This window comes from Osmerus eperlanus, chromosome 20, assembly GCF_963692335.1.
Source record: "Osmerus eperlanus chromosome 20, fOsmEpe2.1, whole genome shotgun sequence".
NCBI classification, from domain to species: Eukaryota; Metazoa; Chordata; class Actinopteri; order Osmeriformes; family Osmeridae; genus Osmerus; species Osmerus eperlanus.
Window position 1 is genome coordinate 1325332 of NC_085037.1, and position 27013 is coordinate 1352344.

The window sequence follows — 27013 nt, forward strand, 5'->3', positions numbered from 1 at the left end:
ATGACCGATTCCCTCACCGCTCAGCCACCTGACTCCCTAATGTATTTAATACATTAATATCCTTTTTTTTTTATCAGGATCAGGTACAACCAACTTCCTTTTGCTCTTTCAAAAGGTTCAATAGGTTAGTTACGTCATTTCTAATGTAAATATTATAATGCTTTATTACCCAGGTCGGAAGTACTTGCAGGCTATATGTATACGACTAAAGAAATAAACACACAGATCAATTATACATTTTCTCTGATATCTAATGTATAATTGGCATGTTATCATGGAGGATGCTCCACCAGAACTCTTTTACATCTTGTCCTGTTGTCCTTACCCAAGCATGGGGGCCGCACCGGTTTCACACTCCCGAACAGTAGACGGCGAAGTACATCATAATCGTCTACAATCGTTCAGAGAAAGAAGGAACATCCAATGCTCATGTAATAACGACAAAGTTGTTTACAATGCAGGCGTCATGTAAAGTGAACTGTGTGGCACCTTACATTTTATCTCTGTTTTTCAAGTTCAAGGCTCTGTTGGAAATCTAACATTTTTTGCATCGTTGTATCCGGATCCACTTTGTGTTTAGTTTTAACCTCATCACGGTGCTACAGTAGCAAGCCCGTCCGCACTAGCTACGTTACGTAGACGCGATGGCGGAGGTGTCTGTCTCCGGAGCTGGCTCCGATGTAAACACAGTCAGTCTGACAGCGACAGCTATGGCATATTTACAAGACGAGGTAACGTTGCCAACACTTAGACTACAACAATACGATTAGAGATATATGTGCTTTGACTGCTGTTTTCGATATAATCGCAAATGAATTGGTTTCATGCAAGCTTGCTAACGTTACAGTAGTTAGCCATTGACACTAGCTAGTACTGAAACTAACCCGTCTCGTAGCTAGTACAGTATTGACATAAAGCTAGCTAGCGACTCTGGTTTCAAGGTTTAGAGCAATATAAAATATATAGCACTGCAGTTAAGCATATGATCCAGGACATTAATACCCACTGCGGCTTAGAAGTTAGCAGGCTAGCAGCCAAACTGCAGCGTATCACCTACATTTTTAACGGCATCGTCACATTCATTTAGAATAGGATGCTTTATATTTCCGGGGCCCAGTCATTTTACACTGATGCACCTGTATCCTGTTACAGATGAAGCCTGACGGAGATGGCATTTCTCCTCTCAATCTGGGCGATCTGGACTTGACAACGGACGAGTTCATCTTGGACGAAGTTGACAGTAGGTCTACATCTTCTCTAACTTTATCTTTTTGATGATCAGACAGGATGACGGTGTTTTACACTGGTGTGGTGAACTTGTTGAGACTCAGACTCAAACCAATTGTTCTTTATGCCTTCCAGTTCACATCCAGGCCAATCTGGAAGATGACCTAGTGAAAGAAGCTCTGAAAACGGTAAGAGGTTTGCAATTATTTTATGGTTATACAAGACTCAAGAGATTATTCATCTTCTAAATGAATACAATTAATCATTTTAATATGATTTGGCTGTGTTCCCAACATCTTTCCAGGGAGTTGATCTCAGGCAGTACTCTAAACAAGTTCAAGCTGAACTTCAGCGAATTGAACAGGCTTCCATCAAAGACTGTATCCTTCCTTTGCAACAGTTTATAAATAAGTCAGAAATGTGAGTAATGTTAATCATTCATTTGAAAGTTTTAGGGGATCTTACACGTATCATTCACACATATTCATAGTCCTTGACCAGTTGTTTGTCAGATATAAAGGAGAGTCAAAACATTGCTTCTCTGCACAACCAGATCACTGCTTGTGACTCTATACTGGAGGTGGGTAAATTATAGATATTTTCACTCTTGACCTCTGATGTCTGTTATCTGTTCCATGCAGCAAATGATCCTCTTGCCCTGTCTCCCCCCTCCTCTCTCCCCTTTTCTCCCTCTCCGTCCACCCTCTTCCTACTCCCTGCCTCCCTCTTCTCTTCTTACCTACTCTCCTGTCAACCTTCTCTCAACCTGTCACCCATATCTCCCTCCCTTCTCCCTCTCCCTCCCTCCTCTCTTTTTCCCCTGCTCCTCTCTCCCTCTCCTCTCCCTCCTCTCTCCCTCCCCTCTTTTGCCCTTCCTCCTCCCTCCCCCTCTCCTACCTCCTTTCTCCCCCTCCTCTCTTCCTCCCCTTTCCCTCCTCTCCCCCCCATCTCCTTTCTTCTCTCCTCCCTCCTCTCCATCCTTGATCCCCCCTTTTCTCCCTCTTCCCACTCCCTCCTCTCCCCTCCTCGTCTTCCTCTCCCCCCTCCTCCCTCCTCCTCCTCCTCCTCCCCCTCCCAGCGTATGGAGGGCATGCTGAGTGGTTTCCAGAGCGACCTGTCCTCCATCAGCAGTGAGATCCAGACGCTGCAGCAGCAGTCGGTCAGCATGAACCTGCGTCTGAGGAACAGGCAGGCTGTCCGCAGCCACCTCAGCCAGCTGGTGGACGAGCTGGTGGTGCCCGGGGCCATGATCTCGTGAGTGTGTGTGTGTTTGAGAGAGAGAGATATGGGGGGGAAAAGTGAGGGGGTTCAAGAGACATCGATGACACGGAAAACAAGTGGAGGGACACCAAGTCGTGTTGTTGATTAGTCAAGGACTAGAGCGCGCGTTGTTTGAGAGAGACGGAGCGGGAGAGCGGGTGTGGCTGGAGTTGACCGTGTTCCGTCACGCCGTAGGATCATCCTGGAGACGCCGGTCACGGAGCAGGAGTTCTTGGAGCAGCTCCACGAGCTCAACAACAAGATCAACTTCGCCAAGGAGCTCAGCTTCAGGGAGACTCTGGCCTGCTCTGACATCCAGGACATAGTGGACCGCCTGAAGATCAAGGTGAGGGAGGGAAGGAGAGAGGGGCTGTGGCGAAAGAGAAAGATGGAAGGGGAGGGAGAGGGGGTTCAAAGTGAATAGCAGGGAGGGAGGGGGAGAGGGGGGCTGTGGGGAGAGGGGAAAAGATGGAGCGCGGGGGAGTGAGAGAGGGAAGGAGGGAGAAGCTGTGGGGAGAGGGAAATAGAAGGATGGAGGGAGGGAGGGGAGAGGGGGTCAAGGGTTAAAAGTTAAGAGTGAATAAAGGAATGGGAGGGAAAGAAAGAAAGAGACAGATAACAGAGGTAAGGCCCAGGCGTTCGTGGTGAGACTGTATCTGAACCAAGCACTTATCTGTTTATTACTCAGGCCGTCACCAAGATCCGAGAGTTCATTCTGCAGAAGATCTATGCCTTTCGGAAGCCCATGACCAACTACCAGATACCCCAGAACACCCTTCTCAAGTACAGGTAGGTCAAAATTGAATATAGTTAACACGTAAACAGACAATATTGTATCGAATCCTCTTTAATGGGCACTATCCATGAAACACTTTCCCTTTGAAAGTCTTAACCATTTGAGCACCGCGAATCGGCTCATGAATGAATTTCTGCTCATCTTTTCTTCTCCCTTCCTATAGGTTCTTTTACCAGTTCCTCCTGGCCAATGAGAGGACTGTTGCTAAGGAGATCAGGGACGAGTACGTGGACACCATGAGCAAGATCTACTACAGCTACTTCAAGTCCTACAGCGGCAGGCTTCTCAAAGTACAGGTCCGTCCTTTACACCCTCTAGTGTCGGGAGCCATTTTTTAGACTGAGGGAGGTTCTACAAAGCAGCTTCAAAGTACCTCCGTACAAATGACCAACCTCTCACAGAATCAGTTTCATGGATATTGGATATGGAGTACTTTGTTTCACAATGTATAAATCTGTTTATGATGTTGTTTAGTACTGAGACGTATCTCTCCTCTCTCTCTCTCTGTTGACAGTATGAAGAAGTAGCAGACAAAGATGATTTGATGGGGGTGGAGGACACAGCCAAGAAAGATATCCTTTTATTAAACGAACGATACGTACAACATTTGATGCACCCTGCAACCTTGTGAAGTCAGTCCCACACACACACACACACACACACGCACACACACGCACACACAGACACACACACACACACACATCCCTCCAGACAGTCCTTGACTGCTGCACCAGGTTTCTTCTCCAAGCCGTCTCTGAAGAGCAGGAACACCATCTTCACCCTCGGCCAGCGGGGGGCGGTGCTGAGCCCCGCCGAGCTGGAGGGACCCATCCTCATCCCTCACACCGCCCAGAGAGGAGACAGCAGGGTAGGATACACACACACACACCGCCCAGAGAGGAGACAGCAGGGTAGGATACACACACACCGCCCAGAGAGGAGACAGCAGGGTAGGATACACACACACCGCCCAGAGAGGAGACAGCAGGGTAGGATACACACACACCGCCCAGAGAGGAGACAGCAGGGTAGGATACACACACACCGCCCAGAGAGGAGACAGCAGGGTAGGATACACACACACCGCCCAGAGAGGAGACAGCAGGGTAGGATACACACACACCGCCCAGAGAGGAGACAGCAGGGTAGGATACACACACACCGCCCAGAGAGGAGACAGCAGGGTAGGATACACACACACCGCCCAGAGAGGAGACAGCAGGGTAGGATACACACACACCGCCCAGAGAGGAGACAGCAGGGTAGGATACACACACACCGCCCAGAGAGGAGACAGCAGGGTAGGATACACACACACCGCCCAGAGAGGAGACAGCAGGGTAGGATACACACACACCGCCCAGAGAGGAGACAGCAGGGTAGGATACACACACACACACCGCCCAGAGAGGAGACAGCAGGGTAGGATACACACACACCGCCCAGAGAGGAGACAGCAGGGTAGGATACACACACACCGCCCAGAGAGGAGACAGCAGGGTAGGATACACACACACCGCCCAGAGAGGAGACAGCAGGGTAGGATACACACACACCGCCCAGAGAGGAGACAGCAGGGTAGGATACACACACACCGCCCAGAGAGGAGACAGCAGGGTAGGATACACACACACCGCCCAGAGAGGAGACAGCAGGGTAGGATACACACACACCGCCCAGAGAGGAGACAGCAGGGTAGGATACACACACACCGCCCAGAGAGGAGACAGCAGGGTAGGATACACACACACCGCCCAGAGAGGAGACAGCAGGGTAGGATACACACACACCGCCCAGAGAGGAGACAGCAGGGTAGGATACACACACACCGCCCAGAGAGGAGACAGCAGGGTAGGATACACACACACCGCCCAGAGAGGAGACAGCAGGGTAGGATACACACACACCGCCCAGAGAGGAGACAGCAGGGTAGGATACACACACACCGCCCAGAGAGGAGACAGCAGGGTAGGATACACACACACACACCGCCCAGAGAGGAGACAGCAGGGTAGGATACACACACACCGCCCAGAGAGGAGACAGCAGGGTAGGATACACACACACCGCCCAGAGAGGAGACAGCAGGGTAGGATACACACACACCGCCCAGAGAGGAGACAGCAGGGTAGGATACACACACACCGCCCAGAGAGGAGACAGCAGGGTAGGATACACACACACCGCCCAGAGAGGAGACAGCAGGGTAGGATACACACACACCGCCCAGAGAGGAGACAGCAGGGTAGGATACACACACACCGCCCAGAGAGGAGACAGCAGGGTAGGATACACACACACCGCCCAGAGAGGAGACAGCAGGGTAGGATACACACACACCGCCCAGAGAGGAGACAGCAGGGTAGGATACACACACACCGCCCAGAGAGGAGACAGCAGGGTAGGATACACACACACATTACAACAGGGACGTGCACAGACATTTGGAGGGGCTATTGCCATAACATGAAAAAAGCCTACAGAGCGCTACATAGGCTATTACTTAGCTTTGGTTCATGTAACGTAGCATGATTATACGTCAATATAAGGCAAGGTAGCGCGACGTGATGCAAACGTTACAAGCCGATGCTGCACATTATTTGAGACACAAGTGGATTTTCACAAGGCATTTGTCATTGTCTCCATTACTTCAGAAAGTCACGTGAAAGTGGAAGGGTTTTTTCCTCTACTTCACTCGATTGCAGTGCACCGGCGTGAGAATACAAACAATGTCATGTGACTGGGGGCAGAGGGCAACGCTGACGTTATGGTGGCAAAATAAATTAACACCGAACTGGATGATATCGCAATTTAATTTGATTTAACTTCACTAATGATGGGCTTATCGTATTGAGGCAGCCACAAAAAAAAAAAAAAAACGTTTATTTAGGCTCTTTCTCCAGAGGGGCAGATCAGCCAATCAGGGCAAACGGGCTGTTGCCCGGGCAACGATAGCCCGTACCTGTGCACGTCCCGGCATTCCAAAGGAGTAGGCATGGTGTAACACACACACACACGTCACCTGTGGCCGTTGTCTCCCCAGTACCCGTACGAGACGCTGTTCCGCAGCCAGCACTACGCCCTCCTGGACAACGGCTGCAGGGAGTTCCTCTTCCTGTCTGACTTCTTCATGGTGACAGGAAACTCGGCCTTCGACCTGTTCAACAGCATCATGGGAAAGACCCTCGGCATGTTCCTGGTCAGAGGAGCATATTTAGGCTTTAGGTCCAAAATATAGATACACACACACAGGTTTTATTTTCTTTCTTCCTATGAAAATGATGTCGATGTTTTGTGTGTGTGTCTCTCCCCCCCCCCCTCTCTCTCCCCACTCTTTCTCCCCCCTTCCCTCCCCCCTCTTCCCCCCCCGTAGAAGAGCATGTCTACCTATGTGTCAGACTGCTATGACAGCATAGCTGTGTTCCTGTGTATCCACATCATCCTGCGCTTCAGAGCCATCACCGTCAAGAGGAACATCCCCGCCCTCGACAAGTCGGTCACCTCCTCCCACGACACACACTTGGCACCCTGTCCCAACACACTTTCCCCTTCCCCTAATCCTCTACTCCCAACATATCTCTGTAAACCTGAACAAACACAGACACCTTTGAAGAGTATGTGGCATTTCGTGGAATCTGTTTCGATCATTCTGTTTGAACCCTCTGCAACTTGTGTTGGTGTGTGTGCGTGGTTGTCCGTGTGTGTGTATGGTCTTGCATGTGTGTGTGTGGTTGTCCGTGTGTGGTTGTTGTGGTGTGTGTGTTGTTGCCAGGTACTGGGAGGCGGTTCTGGAGCTGCTGTGGCCCAGGTTTGAGCTCATCCTGGAGATGAACATCCAGAGCATCCGCAACACCGACCCCCAGAAACTAGGAGTACTGGACACCAGACCTCACTACGTACGTACACACACACACACACACACACACAGAAACTAGGAGTACTGGACACCAGACCTCACTACGTACGTACATACACACACACACACAGAAACTAGGAGTACTGGACACCAGACCTCACTACGTACGTACACACACACACACACAGAAACTAGGAGTACTGGACACCAGACCTCACTACGTACGTACACACACAGAAACTAGGAGTACTGGACACCAGACCTCACTACGTACGTACACACACACACAGAAACTAGGAGTACTGGACACCAGACCTCACTACGTACGTACGTACACACACACACACACAGAAAACCAAACACATTGCTTTCATCATCAATGTTGTTGATCGTTGAAATGTGTGTGTGGCTGAGTTGTGTGTCACTAACGTGTGTGTTGTGCTCTCAGATCACGCGGAGGTACGCAGAGTTCTCCTCAGCAATCGTCAGCATCAACCAGACGTTCCCCAACGAGAGGACACACACACTGCTGGGACAGCTGCAGGTACCACACACACTCTACACTGTCTACATTTACATTTAGTCATTTAGCAGACGCTCTTATCCAGAGCGACTTACACTAAGTACAGGGACATTCCCCCCGAAGCAAGTAGGGTGAAGTGCCTTGCCCAAGGACACAACGTCATTTGGCACGGCTGGGAATCGAACTGGCAACCTTCAGATTACTAGCCTGACTCCCTCACCGCTCAGCCATCTGACTCCCTGTCTACACACACTCTACACTGTCTACACACACTCTACACTGTCCACACACACTCTACACTGTCTACACACACTCTACACTGTCTACACACACTCTACACTGTCTACACACACTCTACACTGTCTCTACACACGCTCTACACTGTCTACACACACTCTACACTGTCTACACACACTCTACACTGTCTACACACGCTCTACACTGTCTACACACGCTCTACACTGTCTACACACACTACACTGTCCACACACACTGTACACTGTCTACACACACTCTACACTGTCTACACACACTCTACACTGTCTACACACACCTTACACTGTCTACACACGCTCTACACTGTCTACACACTCTCTACACTGTCTACACACACTCTACACTGTCTACACACACTTTACACTGTCGACACAAACACACACACTCAAGGTCAAGTCCAATGTATTTCTATAGCACATATAGAAGTGTTAGCCCAAGTTCTCTACAGTCAGCAAGGCAAAAAAGCTTGTAAATAACTAGAACTTATCACAAGGACACATACACAGACATATAGGATAACATTGTTGCACTTATATAGTGTCTGAGGCAAGGGGGAATAAGTGAAGATGTTGGAGATATGACACAGAAGATTATTCCAGAGCCGAGAGGCTGCAACTGAGAAGACATAATCACCCGTAGATTTCAAAGGATTTGGTAACAGTGAAATGCAGACTGTTTGAGGACTGTGGGTCTTAAACACAGGAAAACACATTCAACACACACTCAGCAGCGTCCTATCACACAGTACACACCCTCAACACGGTTGAGCCACGCTTAGCTCTGTCCCCTCACCCACAAACTCAACTCGGTCAGAACATTCAACACACACCCAACAGTGTCCAATCATACTCGACAACCCCCCCAACACTCCACATACAATGAATGCTTGTTTGTTCACTAAGTTCTGTTTTCACCACACAATGCAGCCGTCGAAGCATGTCCTCACCACAACAATGCATCACCACAGAAGTGAAAGTAAAACCTAACTTTCTATTCCTGCATGATTCTGTCTTTGTTTGATACAAAAATAGTCCCCCCAAAAAACTCCCCCCATGGTGTACCACAGACTCAGGGTAGAGATGTGTGTGTGTGTGTGTGTGTGTGGGGGGGGGGGGTTTCCAGCTAAAGTGGAGGGGGTGACTGAGATGATGTTGTTTGTCGTCTCAGGTGGAGGTGGAGAACTTTGTCCTGAAGATGGCAGCAGAGTTTCCCTCTCGGCGAGACCAGCTCATCTTCCTCATCAACAACTACGACATGTTGCTCAGCGTGCTCATGGTGAGAGGGTCCGAAGAACTACAACCGAGACCCGCTCAGAACTACAAGCAACGAAACACCATCGTTACACATATATGCACCGTTCAACGGAGTCCGAGAGTTACGGCTTGTTTGGTCAATTAAAGATCTGATCTGTTCCATTTCCTACATTTCCCAGGAGCGAGCAGTGGATGACAGTAAGGAAGTGGAGGGCTTTCAGCAGCTGCTACTAGCCAGAACACAGGTAACCTTGCACTTGAATTCTGGGAAATGGAGTCTGGGTAGTCCCATCATGGTTGGAATCAGACTCACTGATTTATCAAACATGATGTCCTATTCTGTTCTCAGATGTAACTACAACACGATCTCATAGTAAATATTCATTATAAGTCACGTTTATATCCATTCACAGACTGTTCCGCTTCCTGCATTTAATCTTTCTTTTGTTCCCTCTCTCTCTCTCCCTTCCTCTGTCCCTCTTCCTTCCTTCCCTCTCCTGCTCCTTCTCTTCCCTCCCTCTCACCCCCCTCCCTCTCCCTCCCCCCGTCCCCCCCGTCCCATCACCAGGAGTTCATCGAAGAGATCCTGTCGCCTCCCTTCGGAGGGATGATCGCCTTCGTGAAGGAGAGCGAGGCTCTGATGGAGAAAGGCCAGCTGGACAGGCTGAAGAATGACGAGGGTGAGGAGGGTGGGGAGGGGATCGGGGGAGGAAGGAGGAGAGGGGTGAGATGGAGGAGGAGGGAGAGGAGTGAGAAGGAGAGGACAATGAGTCGTGGGGAGGTGAGGGGGAGAGGGAGGAGCAGGGGTAATGGGGGGGGAGGAAGGAGGGGAGTGTAGAGGAAGAAGAGGAGAGAGGGTGGGGAGAGAGGAGTGGACACCTAATGTATCATCTAGTCCGATACTCAACAACAAACCAAAACGGTGGACCGAACCAAAACAAACAACAGTAGAAGGACCTCCTGGGAGCACTGGGTGATGAAAAGACTGTGACCTCAGGAACATGCAAACCTCATCAGGTTTCCTTCACCTCTGCATCTGCCCACCATGCTCCGCTCACCAACCCAAAACCAAATAGCAGACGTTGCTCTTTTGTAGCCTCCACATCATTCCACCCTGTCTGAATGTGACTGCGTTCACCACAGACCAACATGTGCTTTGGGGTGTTTTAAATAGTGTATTGCGTAGCAAATGTCAAAACCTTACGTTTTGACATTTTACTGCTCAGGTCCCAGAATGGTATTGTTTGTTGGATTTGGTCGTGTTTTGTGTGTCTGTGAGGAACTGAGGCGTAACTTTTTGTCTTTCCTCTCTTGCTCTTAACTTTTGTACTCCTCCCTCTCCCTCCTTCTCTCTCTCTCCCTCTCTCCTCCATTCTTCCCCTTCTCTCCCTCCACCCTCCCTCCTTCTCTCTGTCTCTCTCATCCCCCCCTCCCTCCTTCTCTCTCTCTCTCCCACCAGCTCGTATCACCCAGCTCATCAGGGGTTTCTCCAGCACCTGGAAGCAGTCTGTGGAGGCTCTGAGCCAGGAGGTCATGAGGTCATTCACCAACTTCAAGAACGGCACCAGCATCATCCAGGTACGGCTGTTCCCCCACTACTCTCTCTCTCTCTCTCTCTCTCTCTCTCTCTCTCTCTCTCTCTCTCTCGCTCAACTGCTCCTCTATCTCCTTCTACCCTCTCTGTCTTCCCCTCTGTCCTCTCTATCTGTCTCTTTCAGGGAAGAAAGGCTCTTATCCATAAATCCAGTTATTTTAAAAAGAGATCAACGTATCCTTGAGCTTCTATCTAAAGACAATTTTCTACCCCTAAAACAATCGGGGACAGGGAAGGACATTAACGTTTTTGAATTGAATTGAATCTTAAACAACATCATCTTCATAAGTCTTCTTCCCTGCTCTTTCTGCTTCCTGCCTCTAACGGTGCTTCCCTGCCGGGCCTCCAGGGGGCGCTCACCCAGTTGATCCAGTACTACCACGGCTTCCACAAGGTGCTGTCCCAACCCGCCTTCCGCAGCCTGGCGGCACGCTCCGAGCTCATCAACCTGCACCACCTCATGGTGGAGGTGAAAAAGCACAAGCCCAACTTCTAACCGCGTAGCTTTTCGAAACGTCTCGCTTCCGGAACTGTCCGGACAGAAGTTCTTTCAAACACGGGGTCTGGGCTGTTCTCTCTGGAGTGCAAAGTGTGTCTGTGGGGCGGGGTTAGGACACGGAGAATCCTCTCATTCAGTTGGGTCTGGGTGGGTTGAGATCCAGACCCTCTCGTGTATCCTGCGTGGGGATAGGTGGAGCAGGATTGGACAGGCAGACAGGGGAGCCAAGTCGTGTGTGTGTGAAGTACACCTCCATTCTTGGCGGAACATCGCTGGCAATGTTGCGTTCATGTCATGTGTAGGGAGGGGTATGTATGTTTCTGGTTGAGGTGTGATACATGCACACACACAGTTGGTGAAACGCACGAGGACACACATACGTACTCACACACGGAACAAACGCATTGAAACACCCGTGCACACTCAAACATCGAAAAACACGCCCTCAAACACAGAAACACACATACGCATACACATAGGAAACATACTCAAATACACTCACTGAAACACACGTGCGCGCCTACCGGTTTGCCGGGATATAGACTGGAATTCTGCTGTTTAATGTATGCCTGCTCACTGTGTATCCTGTCCACGCTCTGTACATTGCTGCTCTGTTATGAACGTAGTCCAGTTACTAAGTGAGACTGATGTAGTCATCGGGTAGTCATTAACATGTATCACACATCCCTGCCTGTACCATAATGCATTTCTTTATTGAATGAAATTAAATACATAAATAATTAGAACATGTTTGTAATCAAACTCTTGATTGAGATAATTAGCTGTGCATTCGGGGTTTTTTACAATCACAGACCGACGGCACTCATAATGAACAGAATTGTACTTTTTAATTTTATGTAAGATATTTATGCTTCCAGATAATATAGTAAGCCAAGACAAATATCATGAAAGTAAAGTGCATTTGAGAAACACAACACATTACAGTAGCACCACAGCTGTCCAAAAGCAACGTCTGATTGAGAGGATGAGTAAAGAGAAATGAGGGCCTGCGTATGTCTAGGTTGTCCTGTGTGCACGCTTCCTTCACTGGCAAGTGTAGGAAGTGCAGCATCATACCTGCTCTGGGCTGCTGGCGGTGGGTTCTGGTGAGATGATCCACATGTTGGTTTATCCACAAGAGTACTGCTAAGACAAGGGACTTTTTTGTTGTTCATTTGTTTAGGTTCAGCCAGTGCATCTTTGCTTTTTGTTTTCGTGTTTTTTAACCATTTAGTGCCAATTTTCTTGAAATGAACTTCACCAGAACCCTAAGGGAATCGAACATTACACTGTACTCATATCAGTCCAGAGTCAGAACATGAAGCCACACAAACACTTAACAATACAAAACCTCGCTTATGATGCGCTAACCTCATCTGAACACCCAGGCTTAACTATTCAACCATGTTTTTAAAAGTCTGACATTAGCTGAAGGCCTGACCGTCACTAGGGTGACTGTTGCTAGGGTGACAGTCAGAGGAGGACAATGAGACAACTTAACAGAAGAGCAATGCCCAGAGAGGAGGGTCTGTTCACTCGGCCTTCACCTGAACAGAGACACAAGCACAGAACACACCCACGTTCACAACAGGAAGTGCAGTCCGATACAATATCACCGTTTCCATCTCATTATCTCATGTGGCTTTGAGATCTTCCTATGCATGTGATACATATATTGCGTTACGTTACGTTTTGAGATAATATTCAACTTCCAAGCTGAGAAGATGTCTTACCGACAGGGTCAGCTTGTCTGGCAATGATCTTCGGGGCTTCATGGATCTTCGGGACCTCTGTTGGAAGGGAAGGTTTCACATGTTGGTCATCAGTCATTTTTATATTTCCTGTCAGGTGTGGTGTGCATTTGAGAGCATTTAAACATGCCTTATGACGAGTGTGTTACTGCAGAAAGCTACTAAAGTTCATTACATTCTAGAAGGGACATATTCCAATACTGCTCTGTATTGGCAGTTGTAGAGGTGTAGGTTTAGGTGTGGACTGCACAGGGACATATCCCAATGTTAAAAGACCATTGAAACATCCCCACCAATAATTAGCAGCAGAGCTGGGATAATTCAAGTAAGGTAATGTTTGAATACAGGGTGATAAAAATGTGTCAACACTAGTATTTAAACCAATCCTATGCTCCCTAGTCACAGGGAAAGTTCCAGAATGTTGGAAATCCAAAGAACCCCCTGTGAGCTGGTGAGTTCCAGCCTTCTTACCATTCACAGTGACTTTCAGCGTGCTCACCGCCAGCCCCTGGGCATCCAGGACCCTGTAGGTTCCCTCGTCCTCCCTCCGTAACCCCCTGAGGACCAGGTCACCTCCTTCCTGCTCCTCCAGACGCTCCTCCAGGCGTTCCTCCCCCCTCACCCACATTTCCTCCCAGCTGGAGGTGTTCCCTCTCTGGGCCACCACCCTTGCTGACTTGGGGGTGTGGAGCTTCAAGATGAGGTCGTCTCCCAACGACAGGGACTGCTTTAACTTGTGGTCTGGAGATGTGTGCATGGGGAGGTTAGAAGACGTAGGCCTACATGGAAAACTGGTTTGATGGACTCTCACTCCATCCCTCCATTCATCCCTCTCCTACCCTTGATTTGTCCCGACCTTTCTCCCTCTTCTTCCCTCCCTTACTTACTGTGGTCTTCACATTCTACACCCCCCTCCCCCCCCCCCTCTCCCTCGTCCTGATCGACAACTGTAATTGATGAGAACGATAATTAAGGCCCTGAATATTGAACCCAAAAATGCGGTTAAAAAATCTGCAGCACGGTAAAGCATGTATTTACCGTGGACAAGGAGTCGGACGCTCTGTATGAAGATCCTCTGTTTCATCCTGGGGCCGTCCACCACCACATAGCTCTCGTAGAGCCCCACATCACCGTACTGCACATCCTTCAGGATCAGAGAGCAGTCACCTTGGTCCAGCTTGTCCTCGGGCACCACCAACCGCCCTTCGAACTCGCTGGCTTCCCACCGCTGCGCCCCCCGCTGTTCAAACACTGTACTGGCGGGAGTTTGCCACTGGATGTGACAAATCGGGTTGTTGATAACGTTAAGGTCGGACTTCCAGCTGCAGGGAAGCACCGCCTGGCTGCCCACGGTGGAGAAGATGGGCACGGGGCCCGGGGAGGAGGAGGCTGGAGAGACGCAACGAAGGGAGGGCTAGGTTCAGTGAGTCGTTTTTTTTTGAGTCATTAGTATTTTAGGCTCTAAATTAAGTGCCGACAGAGTATCCCGATTTGTAACCTTATGTACCTTTCTAAAGTAAAGGTTTCATATTGAATCATTATAGTGGTCAGACAGACGACCACTTCCAAACAATCCATTATACGAATCCTACTTTTTTGTATCAAATGTTTTGTTTTTTTACTTGTCGGTGGTTCTACGGTTGTAAAGGTAGGCCTACCATAAAACCTAGTATTCTATAACACCTGGGTAGTAGGCCTATACTGACCAACACAGCTGACAACCAGAAGACAAAGGTTCAGGATAGGACTACATCTAAAAAACAAACAAACGGGAGAGTTAAACATCACGATACATGAGATCAAACTATCACTTTCCTTTGTGGGTCTAATATAGGCAAAATTATACTAACATAGGCTATCGTCACATGATCATTCATTCTATGTTGGTTAAATAACGTGGTTGGGCAATGTCTGGGTTCTCGTGACGAAATCCGTAAACATCTGATGCGGTTTGCCTTTCAAGTTTCGTTTCTCCGAATGCGACTCCATCAGCGCTGGACTGGAGAATCGAAACTTAAACTGTTATATCGCACATTCCATATTATCTAAACCTAACCTGAACCCCGAGCAAAACACGCCAAAAAAAGTTTAGGCAAGTATAGCTAATAAAAATCCGCTAAATAAACCGTTTAGTAAAAAAAAAAAAAAACGTTATCAAAATATCGAAATGGTAAACACATAGGCTTCTTTATGAACATATATAAATAAATAAAAAGTCAACACATATCTTTACGATTTATAAAATGTACAGGCATTACATACCTTAGGCTAGCCTACTTCGTTTCACTCAATAGCCTACCTCCACAAATATATTTTTACCTGAATAGACATAGGTGTAGTTTTCCACACATTGCCATTGTCTCTGATTGGAGTTGGTTGGGTTAGGCTATCTCTCCTCCGCAAACCAGTCAAGTCTGCAGTCAGAACTGCGCTGGCAAGTTAGTGGATGCCTGTCCCGAATGACTAAAACGAAACTTAGGCTATACTGCAGAAATACTAAGCCTAACTCTCGTTTTCATTTTCTTGTGGAAACTCAAAAGCTATTTGAACTGTCCTCTGTTTGAAGTTGTACTCTGTTAAAACCACAAGTTGTGGAAAAAAAGGATGGTCATTAAAAGTAAGCCGACATTGCAACTCTGTCATCATCAACTATGCATCATTCACTTAATAAAAGCCCTTTGCTTTGAGCTTGTCCCCCAGTCTCACCTCAGGGTTTCACACAGTATGGGTGAACTTGTCTGCACGCTCATTTCTTTGTGTAAGTATGCAGATTCCTATTACTAACAGTAGATGTTTATGAACATACATTGATTGATTAAATGCATTATTGTCATGCATTCACACACAAATACACACTCTTAACACACTTGCACACACAAACACAACAGACAGCTTTGCTGGTGTTAAGTCAGTCTGTGTGACAGAGCTGTCTTGCTTCCCAGGTGCTGTTGGGCTCTGCGTGTCGTTGTCCACATCCATCCCTGTCCATCCAGCCAAGGAGGGTCAGAATGTGAGTCTGCCCTGCAACCTGACCCTCCGCTCTGACACAGCCTGGTATCTCCTCCGCTCAGAGGAACTGCAGCTCGTGCTGGCTGGCGAAAAGTTATCCAAGATAGACAATGCGAGCGGTGCTATTTACAATAAAGACCCTGAGCGCTTCAAATCAGTGGAGGATTCGTCTGGATTGATCAGTATTGAGATCATCTCGCTGAGAGAGTCCGACCTTGGATACTACTTCTGTGCTTCCCGCTCTCATGATGGAAGTATGGTATTCGGAAAGGGGATTTGTCTGGCGTTTGAGGGTAAGTTCCCAGTCCCTATTTACAGTAAGTAACCAATTAAAGAACCAACCGTCTGACTAAATTAGTTTTTCACAATTGCTAAAACACTAAACCACATTCCACTAAAAACACTTTGCAATGTAATGCACTTTTGTTGCAAAATGGTAAACTCAGGAGGCAAACAGTAAACACAACTTCAACACTGTTGTCATCTTTACAGTTTTTTACGATTGCTTAAGCACAATTTTGAACAGAGCTCACTTAAAGTACGTAAAGTACATGAATATTTTGACCACAACACACAAGACAAGTACTGCACACTGATGAAAATATGTACTGTACTCTCCACATTGTCTACGTAAAGGTTGCATTTTGTGCAGAAGATCAGAATATATTTAAAATCAAATACTGTAGTAGGCTACATACTGTAAACACAGCAAATACATTTGTGGAGACAAAAGAAAGCATACAGCAAATGAAATACAGAACATTGTTTCAATGATGGACTGCAGTGAATGTGTACAAAAAAGTACTGATGTAATGCATATAGTAGGCTACATTTTACTCTACTGTACTGGAGACAGTAGAGGAAAGTAGTTTTCACCTGTGCTCTTGTCGAAATGTCCAAATTACTGTTGCAACAGTATATCTGCTGAGGTTGGGCTAAACTCTCTGTCCAGCCTCTCTCAATGTTGCCCCATGGTTCACAAAAGCTCCTTTTAGCCATTCCACAGACTCGGTTGAAAACGAAAGGTGATCGTGCCTTTTCAGTTGTAGCCCATACTCTGTGGAATAAACTGGCCATTTTTATTAGGTCATCCCCCCACCACCGAGACATTTAAGTCTCGTCTTAAAACATATTTTTATTCTTTGGCTTTCGGGTCAGTTTAGGGTCACTCGTGCTTACTGTAATTGTGATGTTTGTCTGTTGTTCTTATTTACATTTACATTTAGTCATTTAGCAGACGCTCTTATCCAGAGCGACTTACAGTAAGTACAGGGACATTCCCCGATTCTCTCAACGCTCCATCTGAATCCCTTATTTATTGTTGTTTTGCCCTATTTGATGATTTTGTACAGCACTTTGGTCGGCATTGGCTGTTTTTAAATGTGCTTTATAAATACAAATGACTTGACAACATGGTCAACCAATGCTGCTCGAATTTCATTAGATACTGTCAATTTGGCCCCATTCTTCCACGACCTCCAGGTCTACCTCTCCCTCTCCCTACCACTCTTCCTCCACGGGCTCCCCCTCTCATCCTCACTCTCCCTCTCTGTAATATCTTGACTGATATATATTAAAAGAATGCCGCGACTCCGTTACACATTCAATTGCTTTACTTGCTTTTTCCAAGGTACCTTTCAGGTAGAACAAACGTAGCCAACCAGCCCACTTCCGGTTCTGGTATTACCTAATCCTAACAGTAGATGGCGCCTATGCTCAACTCACATAACAGCAAATACCTAGATACTACACTCTCCCTCTTCCTACATTTGATTTGATGAGGACTAGGTACACTGACCTGTTGCCTTTTTATAGTGCTTACACCTGATTGGTATGTTTACAATTCAGCGCTTTAGTGCTTATACACCTGACGCCCGTGTTTGATCCATTCGTTCGCGTGTAGCATTTTACAAGGCTGTGTCTTGAAAAGGCAATTACTGTAAGGGACATCATCTTATATTTCTGTGTCTAATGTAGAAACGTGTCTTTAGTGATTTGCAAAACACTGTGTGAAGTATTTTGCAAATAGTGTGAGGCTGAGAATGTGCTTATAGTTGTGCAGATCTGGGCTGATGTTTTGCTCCTTGAGTGTCAGGTTTCTATGTGTTATTTGACATTTGTGTGTCTAAGCAATCGGAAAACACTGTAAAACACAATGACTCAAAATTGTTCACTCTTGTTTCTAATGATGTGATCCTCTGGCTGGTCCCAGTACAAAGACGTGATGCTGAGGCAGAATACCCTAAATCCCACATTGACTTTGCAGTTGCACAACATTTGAGTTTACTGTAAAATGCTTTTCCTTTAGAGTTTTCTTTATTCTTTGGTCTTTTGCAGTTGGACTACTGTATTTTCATGCAAGTGCTGAATATTTAAAGACATACAATACTGCATTACTTCAAGTACTTACAGTATGCAATTCATTCACAGTACTACAGTAAGTTATGATTTATGATTTTGCCAGAAGAGTCAGAGGTTATGGAAATGTAGTTTGGAAGATTTGGTTTTGTGTTTAGAGTTTTGAGAAAATGGGTGACCGTTTCAAAAAATGTGTTTTAGCAATTGTGAAAAACGTAAAAGTAAACGCTTAACTGAGTGTTCCATGTTTTATCTGACTGTTGTGTGTTCTAGCAGACTGTTTTGTGTCCAGTGTTCTGACTGTTGTGTGTTATAGCTGACTGTTGTGTGTTCTAGCAGACTGTTTTGTGTCCAGTGTTCTGACTGTTGTGTATTGTGTCTGTTGTGTTCTAGCTGACTATTGTGCGTTGTGACTGTTGTGTGTTCTTTGTTCCAGCCCATGAGGGGGCAGAGCACAGGGAGCCCCCTCCATGCTGGGTCCTTCTGGCCTGTGTCGCCCCCGCCTCAGCCCTGCTCTCAGGCCTCGCTGTCTGGGCACTCTGTTTCCAGAAAGGTGGGTGCTCCCCTCCGCCTACAACCCTTTAAAGGGCCGCTTTACTTTGAAATGACTCAACAGGCCACAGTTCATTCCGTAACATGCCAGTGATGGTTTAATATCTTTATAATTAAAGTCTACAAATGTCTTGTGTGTCTATTATTTCAATTGAATCAATCAATCAATCAACGAACAAATCATGATCAATATGTTATCATACGCCTCACCACTTCACAGCCTATCAAAGTTGTCAAAACGGAACTGTAGAATGTTACATTTAAAAGTATTGATGTGACTGGACAGTCATTCTACATATGCACCAGTAAATGGCGATGTGGTGTAATTTTTCTAAAATATTCCTGAGTTGAGCTCTTGGTAGCTTTCAGAAGTAGACAGAGTCAAGTAGAAGGCAATCATTGTTTTCCAGCTCGTGCTTGTAGTTCTGTAGTTCATTATGTAGCCTTATTACGTAACAGCTGAAAACAGGAAGTTATTTAAAAATGTTCATACCACTTGCAACACATTTTCCCATTAATTCCCACATTCAGTTGATCAAAGGCACTTCTCTAAGCATGTTTAACGAGAGGCAACAACAAATGAGTTAGACTAAACAATTAACCAGGAAAAATAACAGAGTCAAAGGCACTTTTATGATAGACAGGGTGAGGTATTTAAACATGATCTGCGATCAGCAAGCAAATTCTCCACTGACCTCTACCCATCCCAGGTAGTGGTTATTTACTCTACCCATCTGGTAAACAAACTTATTTTAAATAACGTAATCGAACTAGGCATGCAGAGATACTGTATGCTACTGTATATGATATATAATGTCATAATAATGTATTAATCCAAGGGATAGAAAGCTGTCAAAAGCTCTACCCTTGAGCTACACCCACCCCCTGAATTAACCTTGTTCCCCAACATGGTTACACCTGCTGCAGCAGCAGGCCATAAGGCCGCAGGGCTCCCTCGATGATGGCTCTCTCCTGGATGGCCGTGGATCCTTCCGGCACGTAGACCAGCCAGTACTTCTCCCTCCGACACTTCTGACGCTGCTCCGGGTTAATCCGGTTCTGCAGAACCACCTTGTACACCTTGTTGTCCTCTCTGGACCGGAAGGTCTTGGAGAACTTCCCAGCGATCTTGACGTCTGGTGTGGAGTAGACTCCTCTCCCCAGGGTGGACCCGGCCGCCGACCGCTCCCCGGGACCTCCATCGTCATCGCCATCTTCGTCACCTTTGGCTTTCTTTTTGGTGACGATGATGCCGAGGGAGCCGTCCATGGCGGGGCCGTGGTAGGAGACGGGCCATGCCTCGTCCCCGGTCCCCAGCCAGGCGTCCCCGTCTGGGTACTTCTTCAGAACCTTGATGGCGGCCCGGAACCATCCGCAGGGCCGGAGGTACGGTTCCTTCCCCCGGGTGAACACCGTCTCTCCGTCCTTCACGTTGGTGAAGTCGTAGTTCCACCTGGGGTCGAAGAACTCCTGGGCGTTGACGTAGACCGTGGGTCTGTTCGTCGGGGCGGAGTCAGACTCGGGGAGGGCCAGGGTGGTGGTGGTGCCCATGTCCTGCAGGGAGAGAGTCCCCAGGTTGGGATACTCCAGCGCCTGGAGACCCTCCTGTGTGTAGAACTCCTTGAGAGCCACGACGTTGACAAAGTCCTGGGGCGTGAGCGTGTGGGCCGCTCCGGCCGCCAGCTGCACGTTGCAGCCGGAGACGGCGGACAGAGCCTCCAGGAGCTGAGCCTGGCTGGGCATGGTGAGGCCACGGAGCTGAGGGGAACTCCTGGAGGACGGGACTCACCGATCCGCCTGCTGCTGTGGTGCTCTCTGCATGGAAGAGACGACCAAATGGGAAGGACGCCGGCGCGACACAGAGAGAATTTAAAGAAAGAGAACTCCGTCCGCACCGAGGAGTTGTTGTTTGTCTGACTTACTTTCTCTTTCCATTGGCGCGACCGTCTTACATGTCCTTCGTAGACATCATGTGAGCGCAAAGTGAAAGTGAAAGTAAACAACTTAATGCTGCCAAACTCGTCTCGGTGTGGCCCCTTTAAGACAGGGTGGAAGGTTGTCTGTGTGTGTTTGTTCAGCAGCCACTGTTGGAATGTTTCTCTGGCTGGCCTGATACCATAACAGACATCTGCTCTCTACACATTTCCGTAGGCAGATCCATTTACTTGTGCAGTGGCTGTTTGAAGGGGAACACAACTTTAAAGGTAAAATGTCTCTGTTAATGCTTAAAATCATTACTGTTAAACTTAGCCTAACCTAAATAATGAAAATAAATAATAACTGAACTTGTAACACTTTTGTTGCAAAGCACACTATTATGGTGAAATGTTATCTCGTGTTTGTTGAGTTAAAACCGAAATATTGTTGTTGCATAGCAAGCATCATAGCAAAAAGGCTAACAAAAGTAAGAGTTAGCCTATACCCACCAATTAACATTAGCCCTTCATTCATGACATGGATACCGTAATAATCATACAGAGACATATTTGCATACCTTTATCTTTTTCTCGTTTCTCCTATTCTTCTTTTCTTTTTTTTCGAAATTGGGCACCTGATGGCTTACTTGACCTTTTCCTGTCCATCTTCTTTGGCACTCAACAGTCAACAGATTTCCCATCCCCCCAACACTGTCACTCACGACCAGAAGTTAAGACTAAACCAATTCACCTTGGTGACCACAATCGTTTTGTGTTACATATTTTTATTAGCCATTTCACACAAATAAAAAAAATAAAAAAATGTGCAGGAACTTTAGGCCTATATTTATAATATTATGAATGAAATGTGCGTTATTTGGAAGAAAGTCGAGGTGCAACTGACTTTAGCCCACTAATTTAGAGTATTGCACTATACAGTGGACCCCCCCCCCCCCCCCCCCCCTTGTCCGTTCCATTTGGGAGACCCAGTCAGGTGAGCTGTCTGTCCCCCTCCCCTTTTTTCACACAGCTTCTGTGCACGGCACCTTCTCAGCAAGCAGGGGTGCCTGCAGCTGCCTGAAGGGGGCGCCAATTTGCCAATTCCCCACACAGTGAAATGATAGAAAAGAGAAAACCGTTTCGCGGCGCAGAGATTTTTATTTATTTATTTTATGCTCGTGCGCCCCCCACGTGACATGAAAAAATTCCGCCCCGGGCGGCTGCCCGGTCCGCCCGTGCCTAAAAGCGTCCCTGGACTGTGTGACTAAAGGGGTGTGTGTTAGGACGAACGGGTGAAACAGATTTCCTTTTCAACCCATTCCCCCTGATCTGATTGGTGTATATTTCTTTCTTTACAGGAAATGGGCTTGCACTATGCTAGCCTGAAGCACACAGCAAGGCCCCGCCCCCCCACTCAAGGGAAGCTCCCATTGGAGGGAGATGTGACATACTCAACAGTGGTTTGCCGTGTCAACCCAAGCACTTAATGATGTCTTATATTATGTTATGTTCTATAGTGATATTACATCCTGTATAGAGCACTGTCACACATGTGTTTCTAGTAGCCCAATAGCTTTATTTCTGTTTTATAAAGTTTTCTCTTTTTGCAGACAGGACAGAATTCTCTACATAAAGGGCAGTATTTTATTTCTGTAGGTACTGGAACCTGTAAATCAAACATGCACACACATGCTCTGCACTCAGTTGCACAGTTGATGTACTTGATGTACTTAATAAATCTTATAGCACCAAATACAGAATCTGTCAATTATTCCTAATGACTATATAGACAGTCCCTCCTCTTAATGAGCTGCAACTGTAGTGATGTTGACACATTGATGTTAATGAAGTTAATACTGCCATTTGATTGGTCTTGTAGAGGGGAGGTTGTTCCATTTGGAGGTCAGGTGATCAGGGTGGTGTTGGTGCTGAGGGGGTCAGCTGACCAGGGTGGTGTCGAGGGTCAGGTGACCAGCGTGGTGAGGGTCAGGTGACCACAGCAGAGTAGATGACATGGTTGTGCAGGTCGGTCGTAGCTCTGGGTCTTTCCAGGTCCTTCCAGTTCTGACGACCCAGAGAGGCGTAGTGGAGATCCTCCACTTCCTCTATATGAGGAGAGGTCTGAGACACATACACATATATACACTTACACACACACACAGACGCATGTATGCACGCACAGACGCAGACGCACAAACAAACACCGTCACATGCATAACAGACACACACACACACACATAAAAACGGCACACTCAAACACACACACACACAACCATGTAATCACACATCCAACACTCGCACACGGTATTGTATTAACAAACTGTCCCAGTGGCATGTTTCCACGTTGGTAAACACCTGCAGTGCGTGAGGTTCAGCCGTACTCACCCTCTCTCTGCCCCTCTCTGCCAGCTCCCACTCTGGAACAGAAAGAAGAGGCAGCCTTAAGGGGGCGCTCTCATCCTGCATCGCTTCACATCTGGGTCTCCAAATACTATAAGCAATCCTTTCCAATCCTTTCAAACCCAACGTTTCCTTCCGTCTGCCTGCCACTGTATGTGTGTGTGTGTGTGTGTGTGTGTGTGTGTGTATGTATGTGTGTGTGTATGTGTGTGTGTATGTGTGTGTGTGTGTGTGTGTGTGTATGTATGTGTGTGTGTGTGTCACGTTGTGTCTATCTAAGGTCCTTTACCTGTACTTGACAGTCCCTGGTGTTGAAGCTCAGTATCTTCCTGTCTGTGCTGTGCCCCTGAATACAACAAATATACAGTTCATACCAAACATATATGAGAAAACATGTTACACAATACTGCACCTGCATGTTTCAAAAGGCGTCTCGGCAAGTATATTAGGCCGGTCAACAAGTTGATTGTGAGATGATGTGTCTACCTGGGTTTGTGTACTTCCTCTTCCTCCTGCACTTCCTGTCGACAGTCAGAAGACACATCAGAGAGGCTAACAGGGCAGCCACGCCCACACCAATCACTGCTGCCACCACAGAGCCTTGTGGGAAAACGTAAGCATGCCAAAGTATTTAAAAAAAACACAAAACTAGTTCACTCCCAAATGTTCACTGAATCTCCATGGTTACAGTAACCTCACCGTTGTCAAACTTTGCTTCTATGTCCTCCTCCTCAATAGTATCTGGAGAGAGGAGTACCATAGAACCAGAAGATTATTAGTGTTACTTAGAAGTAGTTAGTTTCAGACAAAGTTTTGTTTTTAGGAACCATTTGTGTGGGTGGTGTTGGATTGTAGGGTACACCTGTGTTCAGTACAACAGTGGTGGTAGTCTGGGTGCCGGAGTTATCTGGGTCTGTTTATGCCAACCAAAACATAAAACAAAGCCAAGTCATCTGACACCCACACACACACACACACACACAGACATAAATAGTCCGCACACAAACACACATCCACACACTCTCACACAAACTTGCACTCGCTCTTTCCCTCCCTCCCTCCCTCCCTCCCTCCCTCCCTTCCTCCCTCCCTCCCTCCCTCCCTCCCTCCCTCCCTCCCTCCCTCCCTCCCTCCCTCCCTCCCTCCCTCCCTCCCTCCCTCCCTCCCTCCCTCCCTCCCTCCCTCTACCTGGCAGCACGGTGACTCTCCCAGCCGTCTCAGTGTTGCACTGGTACTCTCCAGCGTCCCCTGGCTGCAGGTCGGCAATCTGCAGCTCGTCGCGGTCGTAGGAGAACCTGTTCCCCGGGTCGGCCCTCTCCTCCCTCACCTCCCCGTTCTTGTAGCGCGTGGCGATGGGCTGCCGTTTCGCCTGACCCTCCCCCCTGAAGAACCACCTCTGCTTGGGCTTAGCAGAACCACGGCAGGGCAGGACCAGAACCCGGCCTGCTGACACTGAGAACACCTGGCCTGGACGGACGCACGCACACACGCACGCACACACAAATGCACTCAGACACACACACAGACACGCGAACATGTACACAGACACGTGCATACAGATGGAGAGGCACACACATGCACATTCAAAGACACGCGCATGCACACACCCAAACACACGCAGACACGCAAAAACACACAGCAGTGTATGATATGACACATTTCAGATAAACCTTGCCCTTTGACCTCTGCTCAGCGTCCTACCTGAAAGCACCTGGACGTGGGCGACCAGATGGTCGTTGCAGCGGAAGTCGCCGGAGTCTGCCTCCTCCAGGTCCCTGATGAACAGCGAGCCGTCGGGGAGCAGGGCGTACTTTGGACGCTCCGGTTCGGGCGTCGCATCGCCGATGACGCCTCGGACCTGGTGAGTCCAGACTGCGTTGCCGGGGCGACCACAGGGCAGGGAGAGGTGGTGGTCTTCTGGCACGGACACTCTCCTGACTACGGGGGTGTGTGTGTGGGGGGGGGGGGGTGTTGGGGTGTGGGGGGGGGGGGGGGTGTGGGGGGGATGGGGGGACAAGGGGAAAGGAGGAGCCAATGTGAGGGACAAAGGGGAAATGGAGGCCGAGGGGAGGGCGTGCAAGGGGGGCAAGAGAGGGAGGGGTTATAGGTGGGGGGGGCAGAAAATAGTCAATCCTATTCTTCTATGTGACGTTACATACAACACATATACAGCACAACAAGATAATGACCACACAAAGGCTTCTAAAAAAGACACGCCCAGAAAACGAGTTTGGGGCGTCTTCACACTCGTCACTTGGCGAGGGGCGCTAAAGAGGAGTAGGCCGGGGCAGTCTGGCGGGTCTCACAGGCGGGTGCTCCGTCACAGCAGGACAGTCACCAACACCAGACTCCACGAGGCTCCCACAAGACTGAGTGCTACTCACAGCCTGCTGAGGCCTCTGGATTTAGCTCCGGCTTCCTGTGTCTTCCTGCCATTCCTCTTTATCTCACGGAAACACCGCGTGTCTCTCTTCCAGACTTAAACACAACCCCACCACACGCTGCTGTCACGAAGATCATACAGGACTGGCAACATTTACATTTCCAGTCATTTAGCAGGCGCTCCTTTTCCAGATAAAGATACAAATATTGCTCGATGATTAAAAGGACTTACAGTAAATGAGTGGAAAGGGTTAGGGTTATGATGAAATTCTTCATGGATTTCAGACTTCAGTTAGTTGATCCCCGTCATTTCACGAGAGGCTGTCCTAAGCTACAGGACCCAACGATACAGTATGACTGTGTCCCTGTTCAGCCTCAGTCATCTAGCACCCAGGACCCTATACTGCTGGTCTGAGCCAGAAGTGAATCTAGCATAGCTGGAACACACCAGGATAAGGCTAATGTCTGATATCATCTGAAACATTCTGAATGAAATCTCTCCTTGCTTTATAATGTTGCATTGTTGACATCAACTAAAACTATGTGAGATGAAATTATGAAAATACCCTTCATTATTGTATTACATAATCAGATGGAAATGGTCACACTTGATTTTATAGATGCTTTGCACCTTGGAGGTCAACATTTGTAATTTATTAGACCACTACTCTTTCTCTAAAAACAATGAAGTATACAACATCAACAAAGCATCTTACTGTAAAAAGTACTTCTGTCGTAAAATGTCATGACACTGTCAGACATGTCATGTAAATGTTGAAAAGTGATGGGATATTTTATATTGGTAACTCCAATCCGACTATCTTACCTGAGGAAGTTTCAGCTGAGGTAAAGGAGGTCATGACAAGACACAACCAAATGATGACCGAGCCTGACATGTCCACCAGGCACTGGGTTGAAGTTTGTAACTGTAACTGGAGGCAAACAGGGAAGCTGTGCTGTGTGGAGGCTGTTGCCACCCCTTCTGCACACACAAACACACACACACACACACGCACAAAAACACGCACACTACAGTAAGATACAAAATGATGGACACAGCTGCATGCTATAGAAGTACTGAAGTGTGTGTATGTCTGTGTGTGTCTGCATGTGTGTGTGTCTCTGTGTCTGTGTGTCTGTGTGTGTGTCTGTATGTGTCTGTATGTGTGTGTGCCTGTGTGTGTGTCTGTGTCTGTATGTGTCTGTGTGTCTGTGTGTGTGTCTCTGTGTCTGTGTGTCTGTATGTGTCTGTATGTGTCTGTATGTGTCTGTATGTGTGTGTGCCTGTGTGTCTGTATGTGTCTGTGTGTGTGTCTGCCTGTGTCTGTATGTGTCTGTATGTGTCTGTGTGTCTGTGTGTG

At 47.7% G+C, this 27013-nt stretch overlaps 5 protein-coding genes across 10 annotated transcripts; 2 read left to right on the forward strand and 3 right to left on the reverse strand.

Annotated features, from left to right (window-relative positions):
* The first annotated feature begins 397 nt into the window (after positions 1-397).
* On the forward strand, positions 398-12030 carry vps52 (VPS52 subunit of GARP complex). The gene is made up of 20 exons (XM_062486650.1): positions 398-731; positions 1153-1240; positions 1363-1415; positions 1532-1607; positions 1740-1807; positions 2306-2481; positions 2683-2833; positions 3176-3276; positions 3447-3579; positions 3798-3855; positions 4015-4151; positions 6327-6482; positions 6657-6775; positions 7056-7179; positions 7588-7683; positions 9106-9213; positions 9371-9436; positions 9760-9871; positions 10651-10769; positions 11135-12030. Exons 1-20 carry the CDS (start codon positions 645-647, stop codon positions 11279-11281), a joined length of 2175 nt encoding a protein of 724 aa, XP_062342634.1. The 5' UTR covers positions 398-644; the 3' UTR covers positions 11282-12030.
* lgals17 (galectin 17) lies at positions 11973-15498 on the reverse strand. Its single transcript, XM_062486676.1, has 6 exons — positions 15355-15498; positions 14742-14788; positions 14074-14424; positions 13507-13776; positions 13018-13074; positions 11973-12831 (listed from the first exon to the last, which is right to left on the reverse strand). The coding sequence occupies exons 1-6, from the start codon at positions 15390-15392 to the stop codon at positions 12758-12760; spliced, it is 837 nt and encodes a 278-aa protein (XP_062342660.1). The 5' UTR covers positions 15393-15498; the 3' UTR covers positions 11973-12757.
* Positions 15499-15711: 213 nt separating this feature from the next.
* Positions 15712-22368, forward strand: LOC134040663 (uncharacterized). 3 transcript variants are annotated; one of them, XM_062486681.1, is made up of 5 exons: positions 15712-15793; positions 15978-16361; positions 18839-18955; positions 21106-21158; positions 22229-22368. In XM_062486681.1, the coding sequence occupies exons 1-5, from the start codon at positions 15760-15762 to the stop codon at positions 22355-22357; spliced, it is 717 nt and encodes a 238-aa protein (XP_062342665.1). In that variant the 5' UTR covers positions 15712-15759; the 3' UTR covers positions 22358-22368. The 3 variants fall into 3 exon arrangements, 2 of the variants coding, with proteins under 2 accessions (XP_062342665.1, XP_062342666.1); XM_062486682.1 differs by having other exon boundaries at positions 15978-16337; XR_009932900.1 differs by lacking the exons at positions 15712-15793; positions 15978-16361 and adding an exon at positions 18256-18481.
* Positions 19026-21195, reverse strand: LOC134040658 (uncharacterized). Its single transcript, XM_062486677.1, has 2 exons — positions 19850-21195; positions 19026-19413 (listed from the first exon to the last, which is right to left on the reverse strand). The coding sequence occupies exon 1, from the start codon at positions 20695-20697 to the stop codon at positions 19867-19869; it is 831 nt and encodes a 276-aa protein (XP_062342661.1). The 5' UTR covers positions 20698-21195; the 3' UTR covers positions 19026-19413; positions 19850-19866.
* Positions 22369-22603: 235 nt separating the features above from the next.
* On the reverse strand, positions 22604-26850 carry LOC134040656 (uncharacterized). 4 transcript variants are annotated; one of them, XM_062486674.1, is made up of 9 exons: positions 26479-26850; positions 24972-25208; positions 24459-24737; positions 24133-24183; positions 23970-24011; positions 23757-23791; positions 23560-23616; positions 23256-23287; positions 22604-22991 (listed from the first exon to the last, which is right to left on the reverse strand). In XM_062486674.1, exons 1-9 carry the CDS (start codon positions 26546-26548, stop codon positions 22976-22978), a joined length of 819 nt encoding a protein of 272 aa, XP_062342658.1. In that variant the 5' UTR covers positions 26549-26850; the 3' UTR covers positions 22604-22975. The 4 variants fall into 4 exon arrangements, with proteins under 4 accessions (XP_062342658.1, XP_062342656.1, XP_062342659.1 ...); XM_062486672.1 differs by having other exon boundaries at positions 23757-23870; XM_062486675.1 differs by lacking the exon at positions 24133-24183.
* Between the last annotated feature and the right edge of the window lie 163 nt (positions 26851-27013).